Source organism: Stylophora pistillata, chromosome 1 (genome assembly GCF_964205215.1).
Source record: "Stylophora pistillata chromosome 1, jaStyPist1.2, whole genome shotgun sequence".
Lineage (NCBI taxonomy): Eukaryota > Metazoa > Cnidaria > Anthozoa > Scleractinia > Pocilloporidae > Stylophora > Stylophora pistillata.
In genome coordinates this window covers 27,281,797-27,304,296 of record NC_142519.1, presented here as the reverse complement: position 1 = coordinate 27,304,296, position 22,500 = coordinate 27,281,797, and the positions used below count along the sequence as shown (strand labels likewise).

At 39.1% G+C, this 22,500-nt stretch overlaps 2 protein-coding genes and 1 pseudogene across 3 annotated transcripts in view; 1 reads left to right on the top strand and 2 right to left on the bottom strand.

Annotated features, from left to right (window-relative positions):
* Window positions 1–2,320, bottom strand: part of LOC111324890 (failed axon connections homolog) — an 8,589-nt gene extending 6,269 nt beyond the window's left edge. The window contains exon 1 of the mRNA XM_022928554.2: window positions 1,901–2,320. Coding sequence (XP_022784289.2) covers window positions 1,901–2,295 — 395 coding nt within the window. The 5' untranslated portion in view covers window positions 2,296–2,320. The remainder of the gene's footprint in view (window positions 1–1,900) is intronic.
* Window positions 2,321–4,511: 2,191 nt separating this feature from the next.
* Window positions 4,512–7,411, top strand: LOC148741909 (uncharacterized; the record flags this gene model as incomplete). Its single annotated transcript, XM_088741948.1, has 1 exon — window positions 4,512–7,411. A coding segment is annotated over one exon (1,287 nt), but the record flags the coding sequence as incomplete, so codon positions are not given.
* Window positions 7,412–9,603: 2,192 nt separating this feature from the next.
* The window catches only part of LOC111324861 (failed axon connections homolog), a 14,481-nt pseudogene continuing 1,584 nt past the window's right edge, over window positions 9,604–22,500 (bottom strand). The window contains exons 3-4 of the transcript XR_015996037.1: window positions 21,914–22,493; window positions 9,604–11,206 (exon numbers count right to left, since the gene is read on the bottom strand). The product of XR_015996037.1 is annotated as a failed axon connections homolog (transcript). The remainder of the gene's footprint in view (window positions 11,207–21,913; window positions 22,494–22,500) is intronic.

The window sequence follows — 22,500 nt, the reverse complement described above, 5'->3', positions numbered from 1 at the left end:
TACAGCAAAGCAATGCTCTGTTGTAGTTAGCAATGGAAAAGGCACAAGAGATGGAAGTAAAGCCCAGTTTTCCCAGCCAACAGGCATCTGCTTTGATTATGGCACTCTGTTTACCGTCGACACCTCAACAGGTACCCTCCGCAAGACAAGCAGTGTCACTAGTTTGGAAGACTATTTGAAGCATCTGCATGTGTTTGGAGAGACGTTTGGACTTCACAGAAAGACTAGCACCTCGGTCATAGCAGAGATACCCCAGATAATCAAGAGACTAGAAGAAGTTTACTCCTTTGACGAAAAGTGTGTTGATGAAGTCATGAGCCTTATTGGTACCACAGCTGTGACACAACGTCCTCAAGGAACTGTTTCATCTGTTGTCATGGAAGATGAAAGAAGGATCCTGAAGTCTCTGCATGACATCAAGGACCTGCTGGACCGTTTTCATCAAGCCTTAACACCAAATTTACTATCAAAAGTCTTCTAACGCTTGTTGTCGACAACACATTTTCAGAAATGAGAAGTGGTGACAATGACATGCCCCTACAGCTTGAATTCGATTAGAGATTCAGCGGGGCAATCAGAAAACGGTTGAAGAGGCAATGTTTTACACCATTTTCTTACTTCACAGCTCCCAAGACCTATTACCCACAGGTTTTCATCACCACATATTACAATGATGTACTCAAGTTATGCCCTCCAAAAGCACACAGACTATCTTAAAAGTAGGTGAGTGAAATGAGGAGGTGGAGAGCAATGTATGGTGAGAGTGTCCCCCAAAAAACAGCGCGAAACGTGACAACAAAGGACAATCCAGGAACTCTGCCCATAAATTTGTATGCAGCTCACTCTCTGACTGTACAGGCCCTAGATTTTAAACTGCTGAGTGAAGCAGCAGCAGTCCAAGTGCCACATAGGAAAACAACAGAGACTTTTAACAAACTAAGCTGATTCCGGAGATACTCGTCAATTGTTCATAATGGCCTGTCTGCAAGAGAATATGAGTATTGGCATGAAGAGCGTGAAAGCCAAGGTGTTTATTCAATATCCTTTCAATCCAGTGCTGTTCACGGAAGATGCAGAGAGATATGTCGATGTGAGCAACATTGTTTGTGCCCTAACCTGCTCTAACTACCGTGAAGATACCTTAGAGCTCGAAGAAGATCATCTTATCCTTCTCCTTGATGTGGTTCACCATACCAACTGTTTCGTTCTAACATGAAATTAATGCATGATATTATTATTCGACATGACGTAACAATGCCTTAAGTAATTGATTAATGAGATCGTTGAAGTTTATTCTACTAGTCGCAAAATTTAGAGACACCAATGGGTGTGTAAATATTGCTCTGTATTGATGTATATTATTTCTGGTCTTTATTAACTACAATTCTAATCCGTTAATAGATTTCGAATACTTTCCTGTGGATAAGATGACTGAATAAATTGTGAAATATTGGGAACCTTGGCGATTGTTGCGACTAACAGTACACCAACGAAGTCGTCACTGTCGTAGAGGCAGCAGAGTCAGTTGAGATGACAGAAACAGCAGTCGATGAAGTAAAGCATGAGTGAATTCCAAGGAGAGGAAAGAGGCGGTTCGAAAGCGATTTTTTCTACTATGAATAGAAAGGTAAAACAAGCAAACAAATATGGGGAACAATGATAAACATTTTTGGGGATCAAGGGAACAGCGCAAAAATTTTCGGGCTGAACGAAACAAGCTGAAAACATTTTTGGGAAGAAGGGGTTATATTAACAGGGAACGAGGGATAAAATCCAAGAGGATTAAGGGATCAAGGCAACATGTACCCCCCCTCCGGATGGGCTCACTAGCAACTGATTTAATCAAGTGGAAGCAAGACAATCTCAACGATCAATTTGCTAAAATAGGGCAGATAATTACCAATAAGTGTTCTCCTCCACCATACTTTTGAGAGCATGAGATACAGCCTTCTCTGATTTGCTGAGCTTGTTATCCAAAGTAACTTTGAATTCTTCATTCAGAAACGAAATGCAAAAGTTCGAATCTGCGATCTTTTTTCCATTGTATTCGATCCATGGAATTTTTCCTTTAGAAGAATTCTTGGGCACGAAAGAATTTTCGTAAGGGATCTCCGCCATTCGAAGGTAAGTTTCTAGTTTTAGAGCAAAGTTTGAACTCGCGGGAACTCCATCTGAAATCGGAGATTGATGCAGTAATACTATACCACTAGGAACAGTCACCTTCGGTGCATTAGCACCAGGAATTATGCTTTTCATGAAGACACGCACTAGTATTGATCGCACCCGTGCCACCATCTTGTTTCTCTCGTGAGGATGCTGGTGTAATAGACACCTTAAGATAACCGGTTCCAGGTACGGGTAGGATTACCAGTACCCGTACTCGATTACATGGGAAACCAATCAAACTTAGGATACACCGGGTGACACCGGATACGATCTGTCGAATCTGTCAAGTACCATCTGAAATCATCTGAAATCATCTGAAATAAGCCGAAAACATTTTTCTGTGGGATTTAATTGACCTTTTTCTCTCTTTTCTTACAATATACTACACGTATGCCCTAGGCACAAAAATGGAAAAAGCCTCGTTTACTTCTATCAAAACGTTTAATCAAGATGTATCCTTTTTAAGTCCACATAAAGTAGGTATATTGAAATTACGTTTTTTCATCGGGTTCATGACCTGCTGTATGTTAAATCTATTTTTAATGTGTCTCAACCAATATTTCGCGAAGAGACTATACTTTTGGTAAGCTGCGCGACCTTTTGACAAGAAAAACTTTTTCCATATTTGCGACTCAATAAAACTTTTTCTCAATCCCAAAACGCTTCAAATCAGAAAAGCAAGTGTTTATGCAAGAATCTGTATACCATTCTGGTCTAATAAGTACCGTGGCCGGTATGTACAAATTACCTACGTTATTCACACAAAACACATGCAAACTTAATAATTTGCGGACAAACTTGACAAAAAGCCAGAAATAAACTTCATGACAGGCACGCGAACTTTAAAAATGGCACGCAACGTTAAAGTGAAACGCGCACAAACTTAAAATGAGACAAACAAACTGAAATTGAAACGCACACCAACTTGAAATGAAACGTATACAAACTTAAGAATAAAAACGCACGCAAACTTAAAATAGAACGTACGCAAAATTAAAAAATATGAACACAAACGTAAAGTCAAACGGACAAAAACTTAAAATTAAGCGAATACAATCTTAAAATTAAACAAACACAAACTTAAAATTAAACGAACACAAACTAAAAATCACAAACGAACACAAACTTGAGAGGAAATGTGGTCAAAAATCGAACATTTTCAAAATATGGTGGCAACAGCCGAAAAATCGATTCGGCTCATATCCTCAAGTTAGGTAGGCCTTATGGTGAAACAAAGCACTGCATACTTCGTTTGGCTGAATATCGATTTATTTTCAAGAAAATCGACAAAAGCTAAAGCTCAAAATTTCAGACGAATTTCTGGGCGTCGCGCCACGAATTGAAAACACTTGAACCGATAAAAACTACTAAATCTTGAAAAACAACATCAATACATAATTTGACAGCAATTTGAGCAATTCTTGATCATTTAGTTACAGAACGTAATTGAAGTTTATCCGACCTTCTTCTAACAAGATTAAAACAAGGTCAAAAGTAACCCGTTATTTAACTGTGCTATAGAAAATAATCGACTGAAAATCTGGCTTTTGGAAGGCGAAATGTATTTTCCGCTGTTATTCCATGTAATCAGTTGCAGTTGTTTTCGTTTCACACTTGCCGCACCCACTATTGTACATTCTGTCTTACATGTATCTCCTGATTGGCCATCCATTAGTACTTATACTCTTCGCTGTCTCTTGAGTCCCATTCACCCTTGCGGTTCCATACAGTTTATTCATCTTTCTGGTCCACAGTTTCTCCACTCTCCTGCGAAATTTGTCTAAACAAATGTCTCTCAAAAGGAACGTTTGACTTGGGAACAAAATAATTGTCAAGTACCTGAAGTGTTGCCTGAAAACTCACATCCTCGCCATCACCGGCTAATGTGAAATAAATTTCTTGAACGTCCATACCAGCAACGTGCAACAGAAGAGCTCGCTTTTGAGCGTCGTTCGAAATACCTTTTCCCGTCACGTACAAATCGAACGCTCGCTTCCATCTCTTCCACCGCTGACTTAAATTGTGTGCCTCTCCCTTCGGATTAAATGGTTCCAATCCACTGACATCTAAAGCAACTGTAGCCATTCCAGAACCATTAACAGAACTGCCAACAGCACCGCTTGTCGTTTCGTCTGATCCACCGTGTCCCGGCATCTCTGAATAAAATCCCTGGCGAAATCACTTACGAATTCTCGGACGAAACTCCTGAAACCTTGGACAAAACCTCGAAATCCTTGAAGTCCTCTAAATCTTCACAATTCTCGAAATCCTCGTCGCCAATGTAGTACACAGCGGTTAAAATGAAATCGGTTTTATTCACGTACCTAAGAGAACTACCTAAATAATTAAACACATGCTGTATATATGCAGGTCTCGAGGGTATTACATCACACCATCACGCCTCGCATTACATCGTGCATATTTCATGCTCGTTGGCATCCTATACACTACAGGAACCCACCCAAGTATTGGACTGGCTGGGTTTAACCTGGAATTCCGCACTAGGTACTTTAAAAATTGTACAAAGAAGAATTCTTAAGATCATCAATACAATTGATCATATCATCGAAGCCGACTTCAAAGTGTCTGCTAGAGAGTTGGCCTCCTTCACAGGTCAAATTATCTCTACCGGCCACGTAGTTGGTAGCATTGGCAGGATAACGACCAGATATTGTGTCTTGTCCACCTTGTGCAGGGATAACTGGGATTCTATATCCCTTCTCGACGATTACTGCAAGGAAGATCTGTATTTTTGGAAAGAAAATATGGTTAATATCAACACTAGGTATTGCTTTGTAAGTAAAGATCCAAGTTATTTTGTTTATTCGGATGCCAGCGCTACTGCTACTGGAGGTGGAGCAGTTATTGTCTTTAACAATTATTTTGTGTGCCACAAAATGGGGTCGGAGAACGAGAGAAGTCAAAGTTTAACGTGGAGGGAGTTGTCCGTTATTGAGTTTTCATTACAATCATTTGCCTCGGAGTTGGAAGGATCACACGTTAAGTGGTTTACAGATAGCCAAGTAGCTGCAAAGATTGTTGAAGTGGGCAGCATGAAATTAGATTTGCATAAAATGGCCCGAACGATTTTTGATATTTGTATTCGATCGGGAATTCATTTAGAAGTGCAATGGATCCCTCGCACTTCGAATCAGCAAGCTGATTATATATGTCGTTTAATTGACACTGACAATTGGCAAATTACTAAAGAATTTTTTCTTTTTCTTGATGGCCTATGGGGCCCGCATAGTGTAGATTGCTTTGCTAATTATTATAATCACAAGCTCCCCAAGTATTTTTCCAGGTTTTGGAACCCCAACACCTCGGGGGTTGATTTTTTCTTTCAATTTCTTCGGGGAGAAAATTGTTTAGTAGTCCCTCCAGTTGGTATCATCCCACACGTTTTGCATTATCTCAAATCCCAGCAGGCCGTTGGTACGCTCGTTGTACCTCTTTGGCCTTCGGCTCATTTCTGGCCTTTAATTGTACACAAGTATAGTCGTTATCTTGTGGCTCACAGTGTTCATATTGGGAATGAGGTTCTAACCCACGGAAGAAACCTTAATTCGCTCTTAGGGTCTGATCTTTTCACAGGAAATATTATTGCCTTTAGATTGAAATTTACCGAGTAATTCATTGGACGGAGTGTCCAATAGCCTAAATATTATTTACATTAGTGGCGCTGGCCAAGGCAGTGTACCGTTCATCTATGAAGCACTGGCCTATTTATAGCCTATCATTTCATGTGGCGCTGTCTTAAACGGAGTATAGTTGATATATGTGGCGCTGGCCCAATCTATGGTTGTTCATTTACGCGGCTCTGGGCCATACGATAGTCTATCGTCTTACGGGGCACTGGCCCCAACAAAGATTGAGTTTTGAACGGTTACTAAAGGACGTTCTTTCTTTTGTTCCTCTTTGTTCTTTTAGTATTTATGCTTTGTTCTTGTCTTTCTAGATAATGCTATCAAGTAATTCCTGGAAAAGCTTTCAGCAATTTTCTTCAATCAACGTTTACGAGGTTCTAGAAGTTATGTTGAGGTCCAGGGCGGATACAACTACTAAAGCTTACATTCGTCTTATCAGAAAGTTTTTGGACTGGTCTAAAAGTAGACATTTCAACATGCAGTTACCTTTTCCTCTTAGTGTTGTTTCTCTATATCTATTTGAAGTTCAGTGGTCTTGCGCTTCTAGTTCCTCAGTAATTTTAGCCCATGCGGCCCTTAAATGATTACATTCATTTGTCCCCAGTTTGGATCGTAATCCTTTAGATAGTGAAATTTGCAGGAATATCATCGAAGCTGCTAAACGCCAGAAGTCACAGCCAGTTATAAAAAAGAAGCCTATTACCACAGACATCATAAGGAGTATTTTAGATATTCATAACAAGAAAGATGCCAATTTAAAGAATCTTCGTATCGCTGCGTTATGCTCTTAAGCTTTTGCAGGATTTTTTCGTTAGGATAAATTATGCAATATTTCTCCTAAGCATATTGAATTTCACAGTGATTATATACGAATCTTCGTGCCTCGTAGTAAGGCAGATGTTTATAGGGAAGGGAATTTCGTCTTTATTAGTGCATCCAGGTCTAAGTACTGTCCCTGTTGGTGTTTTACAACGTTAAGTAGATTTATCTGGTTTTGACGTGAGTAGTCCCCTCCCTTTATTTAGACCCCTTGTTTTTCACCGTAGTAGTTCTACCTATACCCTGAGAAGCGGAAAGATTTCTTATACTACTTGTAGAGATATCTTAAGGAAAACCTTAAGTCAGTTGGGCTACAACCCTGATGATTATGGTCTTCATAGTTTAAGATCCGGTGGTATTACATCTGCGGTACGTAATAGTGGGAACTCGATTCCAGAGAGACTTCTTAAAATACCTTCTTAAAAGCCTTGAAAACAGGTTACATGTGACCAAGTATTTAGGTTTATAACATATTGTCGAGCATATATTAGTTTCTGCGTACAGTAGTATCTAAAGAATTGTAAAATAAAAAAAATGATAAATAAATTAAATAAATAATAACGATAATAACTTTCTAATTTCTATCTTATAATAAACTGTGTTTTGGATCCGCTTGCGGATCCTAACATATTTCTCGTGTGATCTGTTTATATTACGGAAGTTTAAGCGTAAAATAATTTACGTTCGTTTGTAACATATTGTCGAAGGCCAGCAATTACTCCCCAAGAAAAATAAAGTGATCGTAAATGCTCCACTTGATCTTTGGTTATTTCATAGCGTTTACAACCTCGTCCTGGTGATGCAAGATTTAGAGGAGCAGAATAAGATATCTCGAGTGCATCGTAAAAATCTGCATTATCACGGCTTTCAATCTGACTAGACAATAAGGCGATTAACTGTGTTAATGAATGGTTCATGCTCTAAACGGGGGCTTGAAGTGCAGATAAAGGGATACCAGTTACATTTGTAACACCGCCGACTAAATGATTCATTAGAAAAGACAAGGAACCCGATGCATCCAGTAATCGATACCTTGTTTCAATTAGAATGTCTGTCCCCAACTCTTGTTCACCAACATTTGCCAAAATTTTGAGAACGCTTTTAAGATTCTGAAGAAACATCACGAACCCACGTTCACTTCTTTCTCGTAACTCCACTCGACGTGACCTTTGTTGACAAGCCGCCATGTTGTTCGCACATGGCTGAGAATACTGCCGCAAAGACGTATGGGACAAAAACACAAAAATAATTCTGGTTTCGCTCAACAAAATTTAATTTCTGAATAAAATAAATGTGACCTTAAAAAAGCGATTACAAGGTATATAAAATTAATTTCTCGACTGGAAAAACATTTAAAGGGATATAAAATTCATTTCTAACTAAAGAAAAACAAAAATGGTATAAAAAGTTAATTTCTCCGCAGGAAAAATAATTCCCTAGCATAAAGAAAATGATTTATGGCAGTTGAACTAATTCAATAAAGGTAAAAATAATTTCACATATTCAAACAAATAATTACTGGTACCTCACAGTTAAGTCCATTGAGAAGTGAAAAATAAATATCTATTTTGACCAGAACGGGCCTTCACACAAAACAGTAGAGAACAAACAAAACAAGCAAAAGGAATATAAGGATTTAAAGGGTTATCAAGATAGGCTGTTTGGAGAGAATGCCATAGTTCGAGTGGGAAATACTCAAGCCCGTAGTAAAACTGAGAAGTGGATTCTGGGAAGGGTAGTCAAGGTTTGTAGGCCCAGCAGTTCTTTAGTTAAGACTGGCCATAAAACTAGATATGTTCACGTTGATCATCTTATTAAAGCTTATGATAAGGTGCCAAATGACACTAGGGAGTTGGACATACCAGTTCCAGAATTGCGTGAACACTCTGCTCCAGGTGTAGATAATAGCTTAGCTTCATCTGTTGTGCCGCAGCCGCCACTAAAAGCCGTGTTCTAATGAAGGGAGTGTAAACTCACCACTGCCAATAGTTCTTAGGCGATCAGAGAGAGTCAAGAAGCCTGTTGACCGACTGAACCTGTAGTAAATGTGATAGCTACTATTGTGTTATTTGGTAAACATCTTATTCTTAAAGGGAAGAGCAGTGTAATATATTGAGTACCCTGTAGGTCATAATTATTGTGTATGTACCCAGAGTGCATTGCAGTAATAAAGTTGTGTTGCAGTGGCCATGCTGTTGTGACCTCGTGGCTCTGTTTAGCCTAATATAATAGCAATATTCAGGGGCGGATCCAGGAATTTTTGATTGGGGGGTCCAAACTTTGGTTCAGAAAGGACTGTTGGACCAAGGCAAATTACTTTTCCCCCACACCCCCTCCCACCAGTCGCGGTTGCACGTTATATTCCTTGGCCGCTTGCTTGGATTCATTACTTGGATTCATTACTTGGATTCATTACTTGGATTCATTACAAAAATCAGCCAGTTAAAAAGTGATATACGATCCTGTCGATGCAAGAATTTCAGTTACAAATTTGTAAGCGTGAGGTCTGATGGGGGGGGGGGTTTCGGATCGCCCGGACCCTCCCCTGTATCCGCCACTGTAATATACTAAAGAAGGACGATCGTTCGGGGTATCTCAAGCCATCTGCAATGAAAAGGCTGAAAAAGGAACCTGAAAGGGTTGAAAAAGAAGTTAAAGTCCAAGTTGCAATTGTAACGATGAAGGACGGCAGTCTTTCCGTGAAACGTGGAGTCATAGGCGTACGGGCACCTTTGGACTTGGCGGGGGGGCGGGGCGGTGACTTCCTTGCCCAAAACAAAACACGCAATGCCCGAAAGGGTAAGGGTTGAAATCGGGATGCAGACGGAGACGTTCACCATTTTCCTATTTAACGAAACTGCTACCATTGAAAGCTGTCGATAACTGGTAGTACTGGGGGTGACAACTCTAACAAACGCTCTTTTGGGACAAGGCCAAAACTCTTCCGGGAATCTGGAAATTTCTCCGGGAATCGGGACACTTGGAAATTTTACCGGGAAACACGCGATAATTCCGGGACATTGCAGAAAAAAATCGCGACATCGAAGGAATTTTTATTTCACGTTTTTATCTATTACAAGAGGCTGTTAGGGATGCTGGCCCCGTTGTGGTTACCGTTGTTTCAAATGTACGTTATGGAGAAGAAGGAAAAGAAAGAAAAAAGATTGACGGAGAGCTGTTTGGAAGGTTGACAGCATGTTGTATTACCGAAGAGAGTCGTGTTTTTCTAACCGATGGTGAGAAGAATCTTATTTACGAAACAAACATAGCTAATCCACCTACAGTCGAGGTTATCTCCAACACGTTTTAAAAGACATGAACAGCTCATAGAATATCAAAACCAAAAGACAAATTTTACAAAAGAAGATGCATGAGTACAGGTACTGAACATAAATAAGCAGTTTTGGGTGTTGTGTTCTTCTCTATTGTCAGTGGGAAACTGGTAAGGGTACTGTTAAAAAAGAAGAACTGAAAACATTAGTACAAGAAATCCAAAGATAATGTCTTATTTTTTCAAAGTGAGATTTCGCTTCAACCTATAAACATTGTTTCATTGGGCTCTTTTATATGTAGGCAATTTGAGAGGTTGAGAAAAGAAACTTCCCTTCTGGTTTCAATGTGACAAATGCTCGATTTAAACTATCTCCTAGTCACCGATCAAACCCCTTCTTCAACTAAGAAATAAGCTTTGAACCCCATTACTCCCAAGATCTGATCGATATAATTTCTCCACATTGTCTGCAATACTTTTCTTATAATTTCACCTCTCAGAATTTGGTATTAAATCAAACAGTATCCACTAGCTGACCTTTTTCTTATCATAAACTTTCTCCTTACTTTCTCAATACTGATATTGTATTGTATTGTATATAACAATTTGCCAAAGGCAGGTAAATTTACAATAGGACAAGGTTGTCCTCTACTAGATGAATTACCTTTCCCTACCCCTGGGTTAAACCTCGAAACCCAAGGAGGGTCCAGCATCTAATATCTACTTACAGTGCTATACTGCTGAATCATTCATTAGGATAAAAGTATGAAGAACATAATTTTTACATGTTCAGGGTCATCAGATGTAACAGGTACAGTGTACCTCAATGTGCATGCATGATTAGGAAAATATTCTTTGTCTGTGGTACTCAAGCTTCAGAGTGAAATTTTTTTCTATGTGCAATTGTGTCATCCCAGTCTAGCCAATATTTCTCTTTCATTCTCTCACAATAACCTAACAGATTCTTAAAATCCTTGTGAATTGCTGCATTTTGTGGGGAGCCCTTGTCCTGCCAGACAAATTCTGCCAAAACACCAAACACAGTCGCATCCACAGTTGTAGGCTCCTGGCCCTTGACAAATGGTTTGACATCCAGATAATCAGACAAGGTCTGCAAGTCTTTCTTTGCAATGGAATAAACTTCCTCTTTATTATGACGGCCCATACCATGCCCATTTAGGTACTCTTTAGTGGTGCGCTGGAACATTGAAAAGAAGAAGTCCCATTTCCTTTGTGAGGCTTTTGGAAAGTAAAGTCTTGACGTCAAATCTACGGTATCAATCCAGCGATAGTACACCATTGTCTTAACAGGAAGGATAGAACACACACAGTTTTCATTTTTAATTGAGTTGGATTTGTTGCAACTTAACAGCCACTCTTGAAATGTTCATTTCCTTTTTTTTTTCTTTTTTTTTTTTTTCAACACTGAGCATCTGCAAACCACTTGATCAGTCCAGTTAAGTGATCACCCAATAAAGCAGATCAGCAACTTTGTCAACAGACATTAGTCATTATAGGAAAAAATCAAATTTATCCTTTGATTCCCAAGTTTGGAGAGTGCTAAAACTCTCAACTTATTACAGTGAATTTTGTGGCTAACTATTCCAACGAAATTGGAGTTTTATTAAAGCAGTATTACTCTCTCATTATTTAAATTCCCATTACCTCTAAGCTTAAAGGTGCATTTCTACATTTATTAATGAGGATATTTTCAAATTAATGAGGATATTTTCAAATCAATTTACGTACTGATCATTCCCGAGAGTCAAAGGTTCAATAGAAGGTATCGACATTTTCTCTGACGTAAATTGTATTTAATTCGATTCTCACAGGAAGCGGGCAAATTATTTATAAGATGGTTTAAGTGCTGGGTGAACTTTGCCTATTGTTTTGGTTAGGATTTTTTAAGACCATGAAGCTTTTGTTGTCTGTCTTTTGGAATTTTTCTGTTCGGTGACGCGAACCTAGACTCGGGTTAACTTCGCTCTAGTTCGCAAATTTTTAATGATGACATTTTGGTTCCCCACGGGAGCCTACTAGGGAAAACACAGACAGATTAGCAGGGGGTAAGTTAGGAATGTCAGTACCTTGACATGACGCGTCTGTCGGAAGGACGCGACATGATTCACGAAGGTTGATTCACACTACGCGATTCGAGTTGTAATCATGGTGTAAGCTTGTCGCATGCGATAGAGTCCTAACGTGTAATGCTCCACCCCAGTACACAGTAAATAAATAAATATAAAAGTTTGCAACGTATTTTATCAGTAAAAGTGATTTATTCCAGTCATGTTATTGCGAGCAAGCGTTCTCGGAAAGCTGAGAGCGATCATTTTTTTCCATTCGCGTTAAACTTGTTTTTGTTTTGCCCACGCGAAGCCGTTTTAGAATAAACAGAGAGCAGGCAAAAAGAAAACTGGTCGTCCTGGAAATTACCTCTTTAAGAAAAGAAAGGAAAGAAAACTGCGTGCGTTCTTTTTTCAACCACTGACGCAAGGAACGTAAAATAAACGCGCGCAAAGCGACAGACGACAATGTAAAAAAAACAATGTGCTCATCAAGTTGAAAAAAATACTTCTACCTACAAATTAGGAAAACCACTAAATCACAAAGAATTAGCTTTTAGCCTTACACTTTGCAATGCTAAGGGGCGTCTTTAAAATGAGAGTGTTATTAACTATTGCATCTTAGGCTTTGAAAGAGGGCAGGCAAAAAAGAACTGATCTTGGAAATTACCTCTTCATGAAAAGAAGGAAAGAACACTGCGTGCGTTTCTTTTTTCAACTACTGACGCAAGGATTGAAAAAGAAACAACGCTGTTGTTGTCAAGCCTCAGGAACAAAGAAAGTGTGACTTCACACCTTCTTACGTTTGAGTGATGTCGCTTTTCAGACAGGGTCCGAAAAGCGACATTGACGCAAGGATTGAAAAACAATGTGCTCATCAAGTGCAAAAAAATACTTTTACCCATAAATTATATACAAAGTGGTAAACGTGTGCGAGAAACCAATTGCATGAGGATATTTCACAGCGGTTATTTATGAGCGCACGCGAAGAAAACCTTCATTTCAAGAATTCCTGCCAGCATGGATCGAAAGCGTGAAATCCTAGATTACATCTGCGATGAACGCCTCGATTTACTGGAGGAACTAAAAGGAAAGAAAATCAAACTGCAAGAGACAGTTGCATGTTTACCAGAACAACAAGATTTGTCTTCTGTAATGGAGAATTATCGTTCTGTGGTTGAAAGTGTCGAGAACATGCTGAGAGGACTTGATGAATAGCGCTTTATACTATTACTAAAAATAGATTTTGCTTTACGCAAAGCGGATGGCTCCATCCGTAGAACTCTTTAATAGACTGAAATGGATTCCTTTTTTCGAGAAGTGTAAGATTGACAAAGCGTCGATAATGTTTAAACGAATCCATGATGCACTACCTAGCTATTTAAACGAGCATATTTCGATCAACAACTCAAGACATTCAAGAACTACGCGCTATTCAAACTTTAATGTACTGTGCCCCAGATATAACAGGGAAACTGGAAGGTGGGCGCACCTTTCTCGTCACCGGAACCAAAATTTGGAACGAGTTATCACTACGCATACGGATGGCGGACAGCATAAGGTGCTTCAAGCACAATATGTGGACTAATATTTTTTCGCAGCAACAATTTTTAAGTCATTTTTGTGTATAGTTTCCTTTTTTTCATTCTTACTAGTTATATTGTATTTATTCATACATTTTATTGGTTTCTTTACTTATCTTGTAATTATATTATATTATATTAGTTTCTATTTTCATATTGTATTATACTAGTTTTTATATTGTAATTATTTCTGAGTGAGGGCCACAAGTTTATTAGCTATGCTATTATGTGTTACCCTCGTAAAATAAAGTCTTTATCATTATTACTATTACGTGATAACCTATGAGACCCCCCGCACAGACTCAGACAAACATTGCGACCAGCTTAATGAAATGTATGAGCGAGAGCTGTAAAATTAAAACAAAACGACGGAAAATTTCGTCAAAAAATTACTTGGCGTTCTAAAAGGAAGCGGTATGGTTGGTACCAAATACTGTTGTTGGGGTGTGTGTAAGACAGACTCAAGATATGCAGATAAATGGCCAAAATCACTCCAATAGAGAAAGGAATCGGGGAAGAAAGTATTCATTCCTACCAAAACCTTCGTGAGACATGGCAAAGTGCAAGCGTTGGCTAGTGGCTTGTCCGCGTGAGTTTTTTACGGAGAAAAATATAACAAGAAACACTTAAGTTATATTTGTGCTCTTCACTGGCCCGGCGAAAAAGGTCCAACAGCCGAATTTCCCGATCCACTGAAGGCAAATCTTAGACCAGCGCAAGTAAGTTGAGCACATGCTCCTAAGAGGAAAGCACCGAAAGAAAGAGAAAATTCAGCGTCAAAGAAACAGAAATTATTCAATGACAACTGCACGAACATTAATTACATAAACTACATGAACTGGCATTTAATAGAAACACAACCAGTATTTAGCGCAATATACAAAAATCCGCAGCTCGTATCTTACAAAAGAGGGCGATCGCTCAAAGACATACTCGTGAGGGCCAAACTTTGAACAGGCTATTCTAAACACTCGCTGGGGAGTCGTGTAGGCCTGTCAACCCCCTTTTTACATTGTATACATCAGAATTTTCTTGAAGAACTTTGGCAGCAAACCATTTTCCATGATCGATTGCCGGATCAAGGGTGTGATAATTCCCGCATCTCACACAGTCTGTACAAGATCTTCTCGTTTACCGCTTAATTTTAAGCCCCTACATTTTAACCACCGTTTTAGCTTGTCTACAGTGTATTCTTCCGGTTCTCTTTCAAATTTGGAGCCAGGAAAGCCTTCCTCGTCGGTCAGAACTGTAAGGGAATAAGCGAACTACTCGCCATTTCCCTTGTAGCTCTCAAAGAAGTGGAGTTTGTTTGTCTGAGTCACGCGGGGGGTCTAAAGTCTCATGACGTCATTAGTATAAAGCGCTATTGGAGGAGAAAGTGAAATCGACACTTCTGTAACTGCACTATGAGCAACCAATCAAACAACGGTTCTTTTAGGAGCCACCAAACACAGTAAAGTCGTGACCAACTGAACAAGACTGACATCTTATATTTGACATTTCATTTAAGTTTTGACTGGCAAATTTGATCAGTAAATCTCATGATGGAAACAGCCGTAATTTCAAGAACTTCTTACTTCTAACGGGAATGTTTTGAAAAAATTTTGCAAGCTTTGATTTTTTTTTTAAAGCTATCTAATAAGGTAAAAGGAATCAGAAAGGCACTGTCAAAAGACGAAACGAGAAATATATATAAGGAAAGAAAACTGCGTCCGTTCTTTTTTCAACCACTGACGCAAGGAATGTAAAATAAACGCGCACAAAACGACAGACAACAACGTGAAAAAACAATGTGCTCATCAAGTTCAAAAAAATACTTCTACCTACTGATTAGGAAAACCACTAAATCACAAAGAATTAGCTTTTAGCCTTACACTTTGCAATGCTAAAGGGCGTCTTTAAAATGAGAGTGTTATTAACTATTGCATCTTAGGCTTTGAAAGAGGGCAGGCATAAAAAACTGATCCTGGAAATTTCCTCTTCATGAAAAGAAAGGAAAGAAAACTGCGTGCGTGTCTTTTTTCAACCACGGACGCAAGGATTGAAAAAGAAACAACGCTGTTGTTGTCAAGCCTCAGGAACAAAGAAAGTGTGAACACGATTATCGGCAGTTGTGCGCTTGTCAAGTACTTTGGAGACTTCGTAAAACTTACTCATAGTGTTAGCGTTACGCTCATTCGCAAACTGTAGAAAGCGATTTCTGACTCCGGATAGGGTTTGCGAGCCTTTTTATGCTATTGTTGAACTTTAGAAGAATACCCCTAATTAGTCTGCCCGCTTGCCGCCTCCCTCTATTTATAAACGTTGCCTGAGTGTGACTACAACAGGTCACTACAATAATAGGCAGAGAAAAACGCTCTCTTTTTAACTTTTGTAGTCGCATGGCAGGTTTTAAATGGCGTTAACGAAAATGAGGGAAGGGGAAAAAGCGGAGGGATAGAGCCTTGTTTCACTGTTAGAGTGCTAAGTTTTGAGCGCAAGAGGAAGGAAAAGTGAGGTCACTTACACGTAAAAAGGTGTGAAGTCACACTTTCTTTGTTCCCTTCGGTTTGCGGACTTGTTTTCTTTTATATTCATAGCGCTGAGGAATCTAAACTGCCGGCACGCACGCAGTTAATTAATAGAGGTAATTTTTAGGATCAGTTTTTACTGTCCGCCCTCCGTGTATCTTAAGTTGGCGCCAAATTTTATACTCATATTGCGCGTTATAAAATGGAGTTAAGGAAAATGAGCGAAAGGGAAAAGCGGAGGATTTAAACTTTCTTTCACTGTTAGAATTCTTAGCATGATAACGCGCTAACTTAACAGACACTTCTGATTCGACTGTGAACTAGCGGTTTTTTATTCAAATACAAATAACTTCAAAGTTTGATTGCTAAAGCGCCACTACTCTTCTTAGTAGACTGCTACACCCACGAATTTTTTTGCCGCCTTGAGCTCTAGAGTAACGTTTTTAAATGAACATCACGTAATACGTTAAAGTCAAGTGTATTTCAATGTACTACGTGTTTGATTTCACAACATTACTTTTAAAGCGGTAAAAAAATTCGTTGGGTTCAGCGGTCCACTGGGAAGAGTAGTATCGTGGCCAGAAACATTCTCGTCCCAATAGCCGTTTCCGCTTCTCTTAGCCGGCTCAGGCTAAGAGAAGCGAAATGGGCTTTGGGCACGAGAGTGGGCCTGAAAAAGATCAAATGAGTTGTATAAGTTGTATTTAGCCTAGGAGAGTTTGAATTCAGGAAGAAGCTGCAGTTGTAATGGTTCAAACCTCGCTCTTCTTGTCACAAACTTCCCCACCCCACCCCTTTTAGATGTGTCTAGGCTGCAACAATCATTACCACAACCTCCCCACAAAGGCTGTGTTTGTAACACTAATCGCATCCGAAGAAATTTAAATTTCGCGCTCGGTGAGCTGGCTACGCGCCGGTGATTACTAACCTTTGTCTTGCGAACAAAAAAACCCTTTTCCTTCAAACAATAGATAAGGACATATAAGGAGCGAAAGCTTGACTTATTGTCCAGCCAAAACCCTAACCGAAAGTTTGATACGCCCACATTAATTAAATAATGCAGCTATGAGGGCAGACACTAGCGAGCCCATCCCAGGGGTTTTAGGGAACAAGGGAACTGGAACATTTATTTTTAGGGCATAAGGGAACTGGAACATTTATTTTTAGGGAACAGGAATTTTCAAATTATTTTCAGGGAACAAGGGAACTCTTTAGTAGATTGTTGGGAACAAGAGAACACCGATCTACTTTCAATAATATATTCTTTTTAACTTTCCGAGCCCCTAAAATATAAAATCTCTTACGTTCTTGAGTGTCAGGCGAGATTATTTTCGAGATGATTATTGCTACGAGCTGTGCAAGGAATCTTGTGAATGTTTGTTTCAACCTTATGGCATAATTGAAGATGGCGGAAACTGACACAGCTCGAGAAACTATCAGAACTGTTCCAGTTACTGGAGCAATTTACCTCAATAGGTAGCAAAAGCCCACGAAGAGATGGAGCTTTGAACTTGGGCTAAATTTAACTGAAGATAAGATTCTTTCAACCGTTTTGAAGCGCCTGGAAAAAGGTTACGGAATCAAGAACAAATGCACCACGTTGAACAATATTAAAAAGTTCAAGCTTCAGGCTTCAGCGAAATACTTTACACCGATATTGCCCGAGTGGCTTAAAGGCAGAATATTTTCTATCGACAGTCAAGAACAATGGGATAATTGCTTTCCAAAGATACTTGGACTTCAAAAGAGAACTTGTTGTTAAGCAACTTTCTCATCAGTGTTCCATGTTTCCATGCATGACCAATCCATGCATGTCTTAACATAAACAGCCTCTCCCACTCAATGGTGTCAATATTTAAAAAAAAGTTAAATGAGTTAATTGCAAGCAATTTTCATAACCAAAAATTAACTGACATAACTTAGTCAATTGATTTGATAAAAACTAGTCATGGGATTGTGTGAACACAAGCTATTTCCATCATCTTGAGAGATGATGCATAATATAATTGGTGCATGGCTTGAACTGTATTTTGTTATAATATTTATCTTTGCTTTTCTTGTAGTAATGCATGATAAATTTGGGGTCCTCGCATTACATGAACGATGGATTCAGTGTATTTGCAAGAAAAAAAATCGTGTTGAACAAACCACGTGCCGTCAACTTCTTTGCAGAAAGTAAGTCAGTTGAAGCAGGAAAAATATCTCTTTTAAACCCTGTCACTCCCAAGATCTCAATAGTTATTCTCCCTAGTAAAATAAAAACACTCTCTTATATATCATAGAGAATTTGGTGTTAGATCAACTCGTCATTAATTTGATTATTTTCTCATTTCTTAGTAACAAGCATTGTTCTGATTCTCACTCTCTTTCATGCCTTCAACATAGCTGATCCATCCCTTAGATTTTTTTATAGTTTCCTGTGCATTTTACAGCCCTCTCTGGTGACACCTTTAAATTGCTTTCTCCATTAATTCATAGGGCACTGGAAAGACTGTTCCGAAAATGATAAAAAAAGAAGGAAACAATCAAAGAGTGATGTCATACAGATTTCCATTGTTGCCAGCTTCAAAAAACAGGCCAAAGATAAACGGGAACAGTCTCCTTATTCTGAATGTGATTCATTAGACAACAACGAAGGCTTCGACTCGGATAACTCAGCATCAGCTACAAATCTCGATAATATGTAAGAAATAGAGCTAGACTATTACAGCTCAAATTTATATTAGATACAATGAATATATGAAAGTTAAAAATAGAAGGTCAGTGGTTCGAATCCCGTACAGGCCTGATTTCTTTTAGGTCTGATTTTCGCTATTGCATAAATAGCGCTCTCTACTGCGAAGATCGTGCATCATACGTAAAGTTATATTAGTTGTTGAATATAATATGTTAAGAAGTTGTTTGAATTATTAAAAAATGTTTACAGTAAAGGTCATATTTTTTCTTTTAAATTACAGAGAATATTATGATAACCTTTGTGATCTTTCTAACAGGGACCAAGAAATGTCTGAAATTGATGTTGATATTACACCTAAGACTGTTGATGATGATAGTTAATCATCGTCATTTCATGAGACTGATAGTGAGAATGATGACGAAGATGAGTTTAGAACTAACAAACATTATTTGGCAAATGAAATTAAAAGTGGATTCAAGCGAGTATACGTTGCATATGTTGACCCAGTTGCTCAGAAACTATAGTCGTTCCTTAATTCTAGTATACTTCCTAAGGAAAGTATGTTTTATATTCTACTGAAAAACGCCGTCAGTTATTTTGATTATCTTGTTAAAAGGGAAGAAAACCAGTCGTCAATTTCAGTGCGACAATGAAGTCCTCCAGTTTCTTGAAAGTCTCGAGTATCAAGGCAGAAGAAAGGTTGTTAACTTATTGAGGGGACCGGCCAAGTGATGGAGAAGGTCGGTCTACTGCAGTTTCTGGTTTTGACTGGACAAAATGGAGCTGGCCTCTACCTGGGAAAACAACACGTGATAAAATGTATAGCGGATATTCGACAGAGAATGGAATATATGCTCCACTTCAACAGTCTTTCTTGCATTTGTCAAGTGGACCTGATGGTGATATACTAACACTCTATGAAGATAGTACAGTTAAGATAATCCCTGTTGCACTCGCAAAAGATGGTATGCAACTGAAACCTGGTTTGATCTATGACACTAGGCAGGGAAAACTAATTGGAAGTACTCTTAACTTGGATTACAACTATATAAAGCAAGGTGAACCAGATAAAGATACCATAAAAATTCTCTTGTACAAGAAGCAGAAGTCATGTGCTTAACAACCCTCAATGTAAAGTTTTCCCTGCCTGTCGGTGTAAATCATTTAACCAAAGGACTAACAGCGTTAGATACTTTGGATATGATAAAGAATGAAAAACAAGAAATCAATGTCTGCCTTGACCATTTGGAACACATCAGAACTAATATCATTTGCGTTCCAAGAAACTGTTCCAGTTATTATACAAACTGCATTGTATTAGGAACTGTCTGTGATGCTTGCAGTGGAAAAGGCCACATTGTTATTGAGCCTGCCTTGTGACCATGTGATTCTTGTCTGGATAAAAAGATTCAGTGCATTGAAGCAGCACTGTCACTAGTTTGGAAGACTATTTGAAGCATCTGCATGTGTCTGGAGAGAAGTTTGGACTTCACACAAAGACTAGCACCTCGGTCATAGTAGAGATCCCCCAGACTATCGAGAGACTAGAGGAAGTTTACTCCTTTGACAAAAAGTGTGTTGATGAAGTCTCGAGCCTTATTGATACAACAGCTGTGACACAAGGCCATCAAGGAACTTTTTCATCTGTTGTCAAGGAAGATGAAAGAAGGATCCTGAAGTCTCTGCATGACATCAAGGACCTGCTGGACCGTTTTCATCCAAGCCTTACCTTCAAATTTACTATCAAAAGTCTTCTAACGCTTGTCGTCGACAACACATTTTCAGAAATGATAAGTGGTGCCACCGACATGCCCCTACAGCTTGAATTAGATGATAGATTCAGCAGGGCAATCAAAAAACGGTTGAAGAGGCAATGTTTTACACCATTTTCTTACTTCACAGCTCCCAAGACCTATTACCCACAGGTTTTCACCATCACATATTACAATGATGTACCCAAGTTATGCCCTCCAAAAGCACATAGACTATCTGAAAAGTAGGTGAGTGAAATGAGGAGGTGGAGAGCAATGTATGGTGAGAGTGTCCCCCAAAAGACAGTGCGAAACATGACAACAAAGGACAATCCAGGAACTCTGCCCATAAATTTGTATGCAGCTCACTCCCTAACTGTACAGCCCCCTAGATTTTATACTGCTGAGTGAAGCAGCAGCAGTCCAAGTGCCACAAAGGGAAACAACAGAGACTTTTAACAAACTAAGCCGATTCCGGTGATACTCGTCAATTGTTCATAATGGCCTGTCTGCAAGAGAATGTGAGTGTTGGCACGAAGAGGGTGAAAGCCAAAGTGTTTATTCAAGATCCTTACAATCTAGTGCTGTTCACGGAAGATCCAGAGAGATATGTCGAATGTGAGAAACATTGTTTGTGCCTTAACCTGCTCTAACTACCGTGAAGATACTTAGAGCTTGAAGAAGATCATCTCATCCTTCTCCTTGAAGTACTTCACCATACCAACTGTTTCGTTCTAACACGAAATCCATGCATAATATTATTATGCGACATGACGTAACAATGCCTTAAGTAATTGATTAATAAGATCGTTGAAGTTAATACTACTAGTCGCAGAATTTAGAGACACCAATAGGTCTGCAAATATTGCTCTGTATTGATGTATATTAATTCTGGTCTTTATTAACTACAATTCTAATCCGTTAATAGATTTCTAATACTTTCCTGTAGACGAGGTGACTGAATAAATTGTGAAATATTTGGAACCTTGGCGATTGTTGCGACTAACAGTACACCAACGAAGTCGTCACTGTCGTAGAGGCAGCAGAGTCAGTTGAGATGACAGAAACAGCAGTCGATGAAGTGAAGCATGAGTGAATTCCAAGGAGAAGAAAGAGGCGGTTCGAAACCGATTTTTTCTACTATGAACAGAAAGGTAACAGAAGCAAACAAATATGAGGAACAATGATAAACACTTTTGGGGAACAAGGGAACAGCGCAAAAATTTTCGGGATGAACGGAACATGAGCTAAAAACATTTTTGGGAACAAGGGTTTTTATTAATGGGGAACAAGGGATAAAATCCAAAAGGATTAAGGGATCAAGTGAACATGTACCCCCCCACCCCCGGGAGGGGCTCACTAGCAACTGATTTAATCAAGTGGAAGCAAGACAATCTCAACGATCTATTTGCTAAAATAGGACATATAATTACCAATAAGTGTTCTAATCCACCATACTTTTGAGAGCATGAGATGCAACCTTCTCTGATTTGCTGAGCTTGCTATCCAAAGTAACTTTGAATTTTTCATTCAGAAACGAAATGCAAAAGTTCGAATCTGCGATCTTCTTTCCATTGTATTCGATCCATTGCATTTTTCCTTTAGAAGAATTCTTGGGCACGAAAGAATTTTCGTAAGGGATCTCCGCCATTCGAAGGTAAGTTTCTAGTTTCAGAGCAAAGTTTGAAATCGTGGGAACTCCATCTGAAATCGGAGGTTGATGCAGCAATACTATACCACTAGGAACAGTCACCTTCGGTGCATTAGCACTAGGAATTATGTTTTTCATGAAGACACGCACTAGCATTGATCGCACCCGTGCCACCATCTTGTTTCTCTCGTGAGGATGCTGGTGTAATAGACATCTTAAGATAGCCGGTTCCAGGTACGGGTAGGATTACCAGTACCCGTACTCGATTACATGGGAAACCAATCAAACTTAAGATACACCAGGTGACACCGGATACGATCCGTCGAATCTGTCAAATTCCATCTGAAATCATCTGAAAT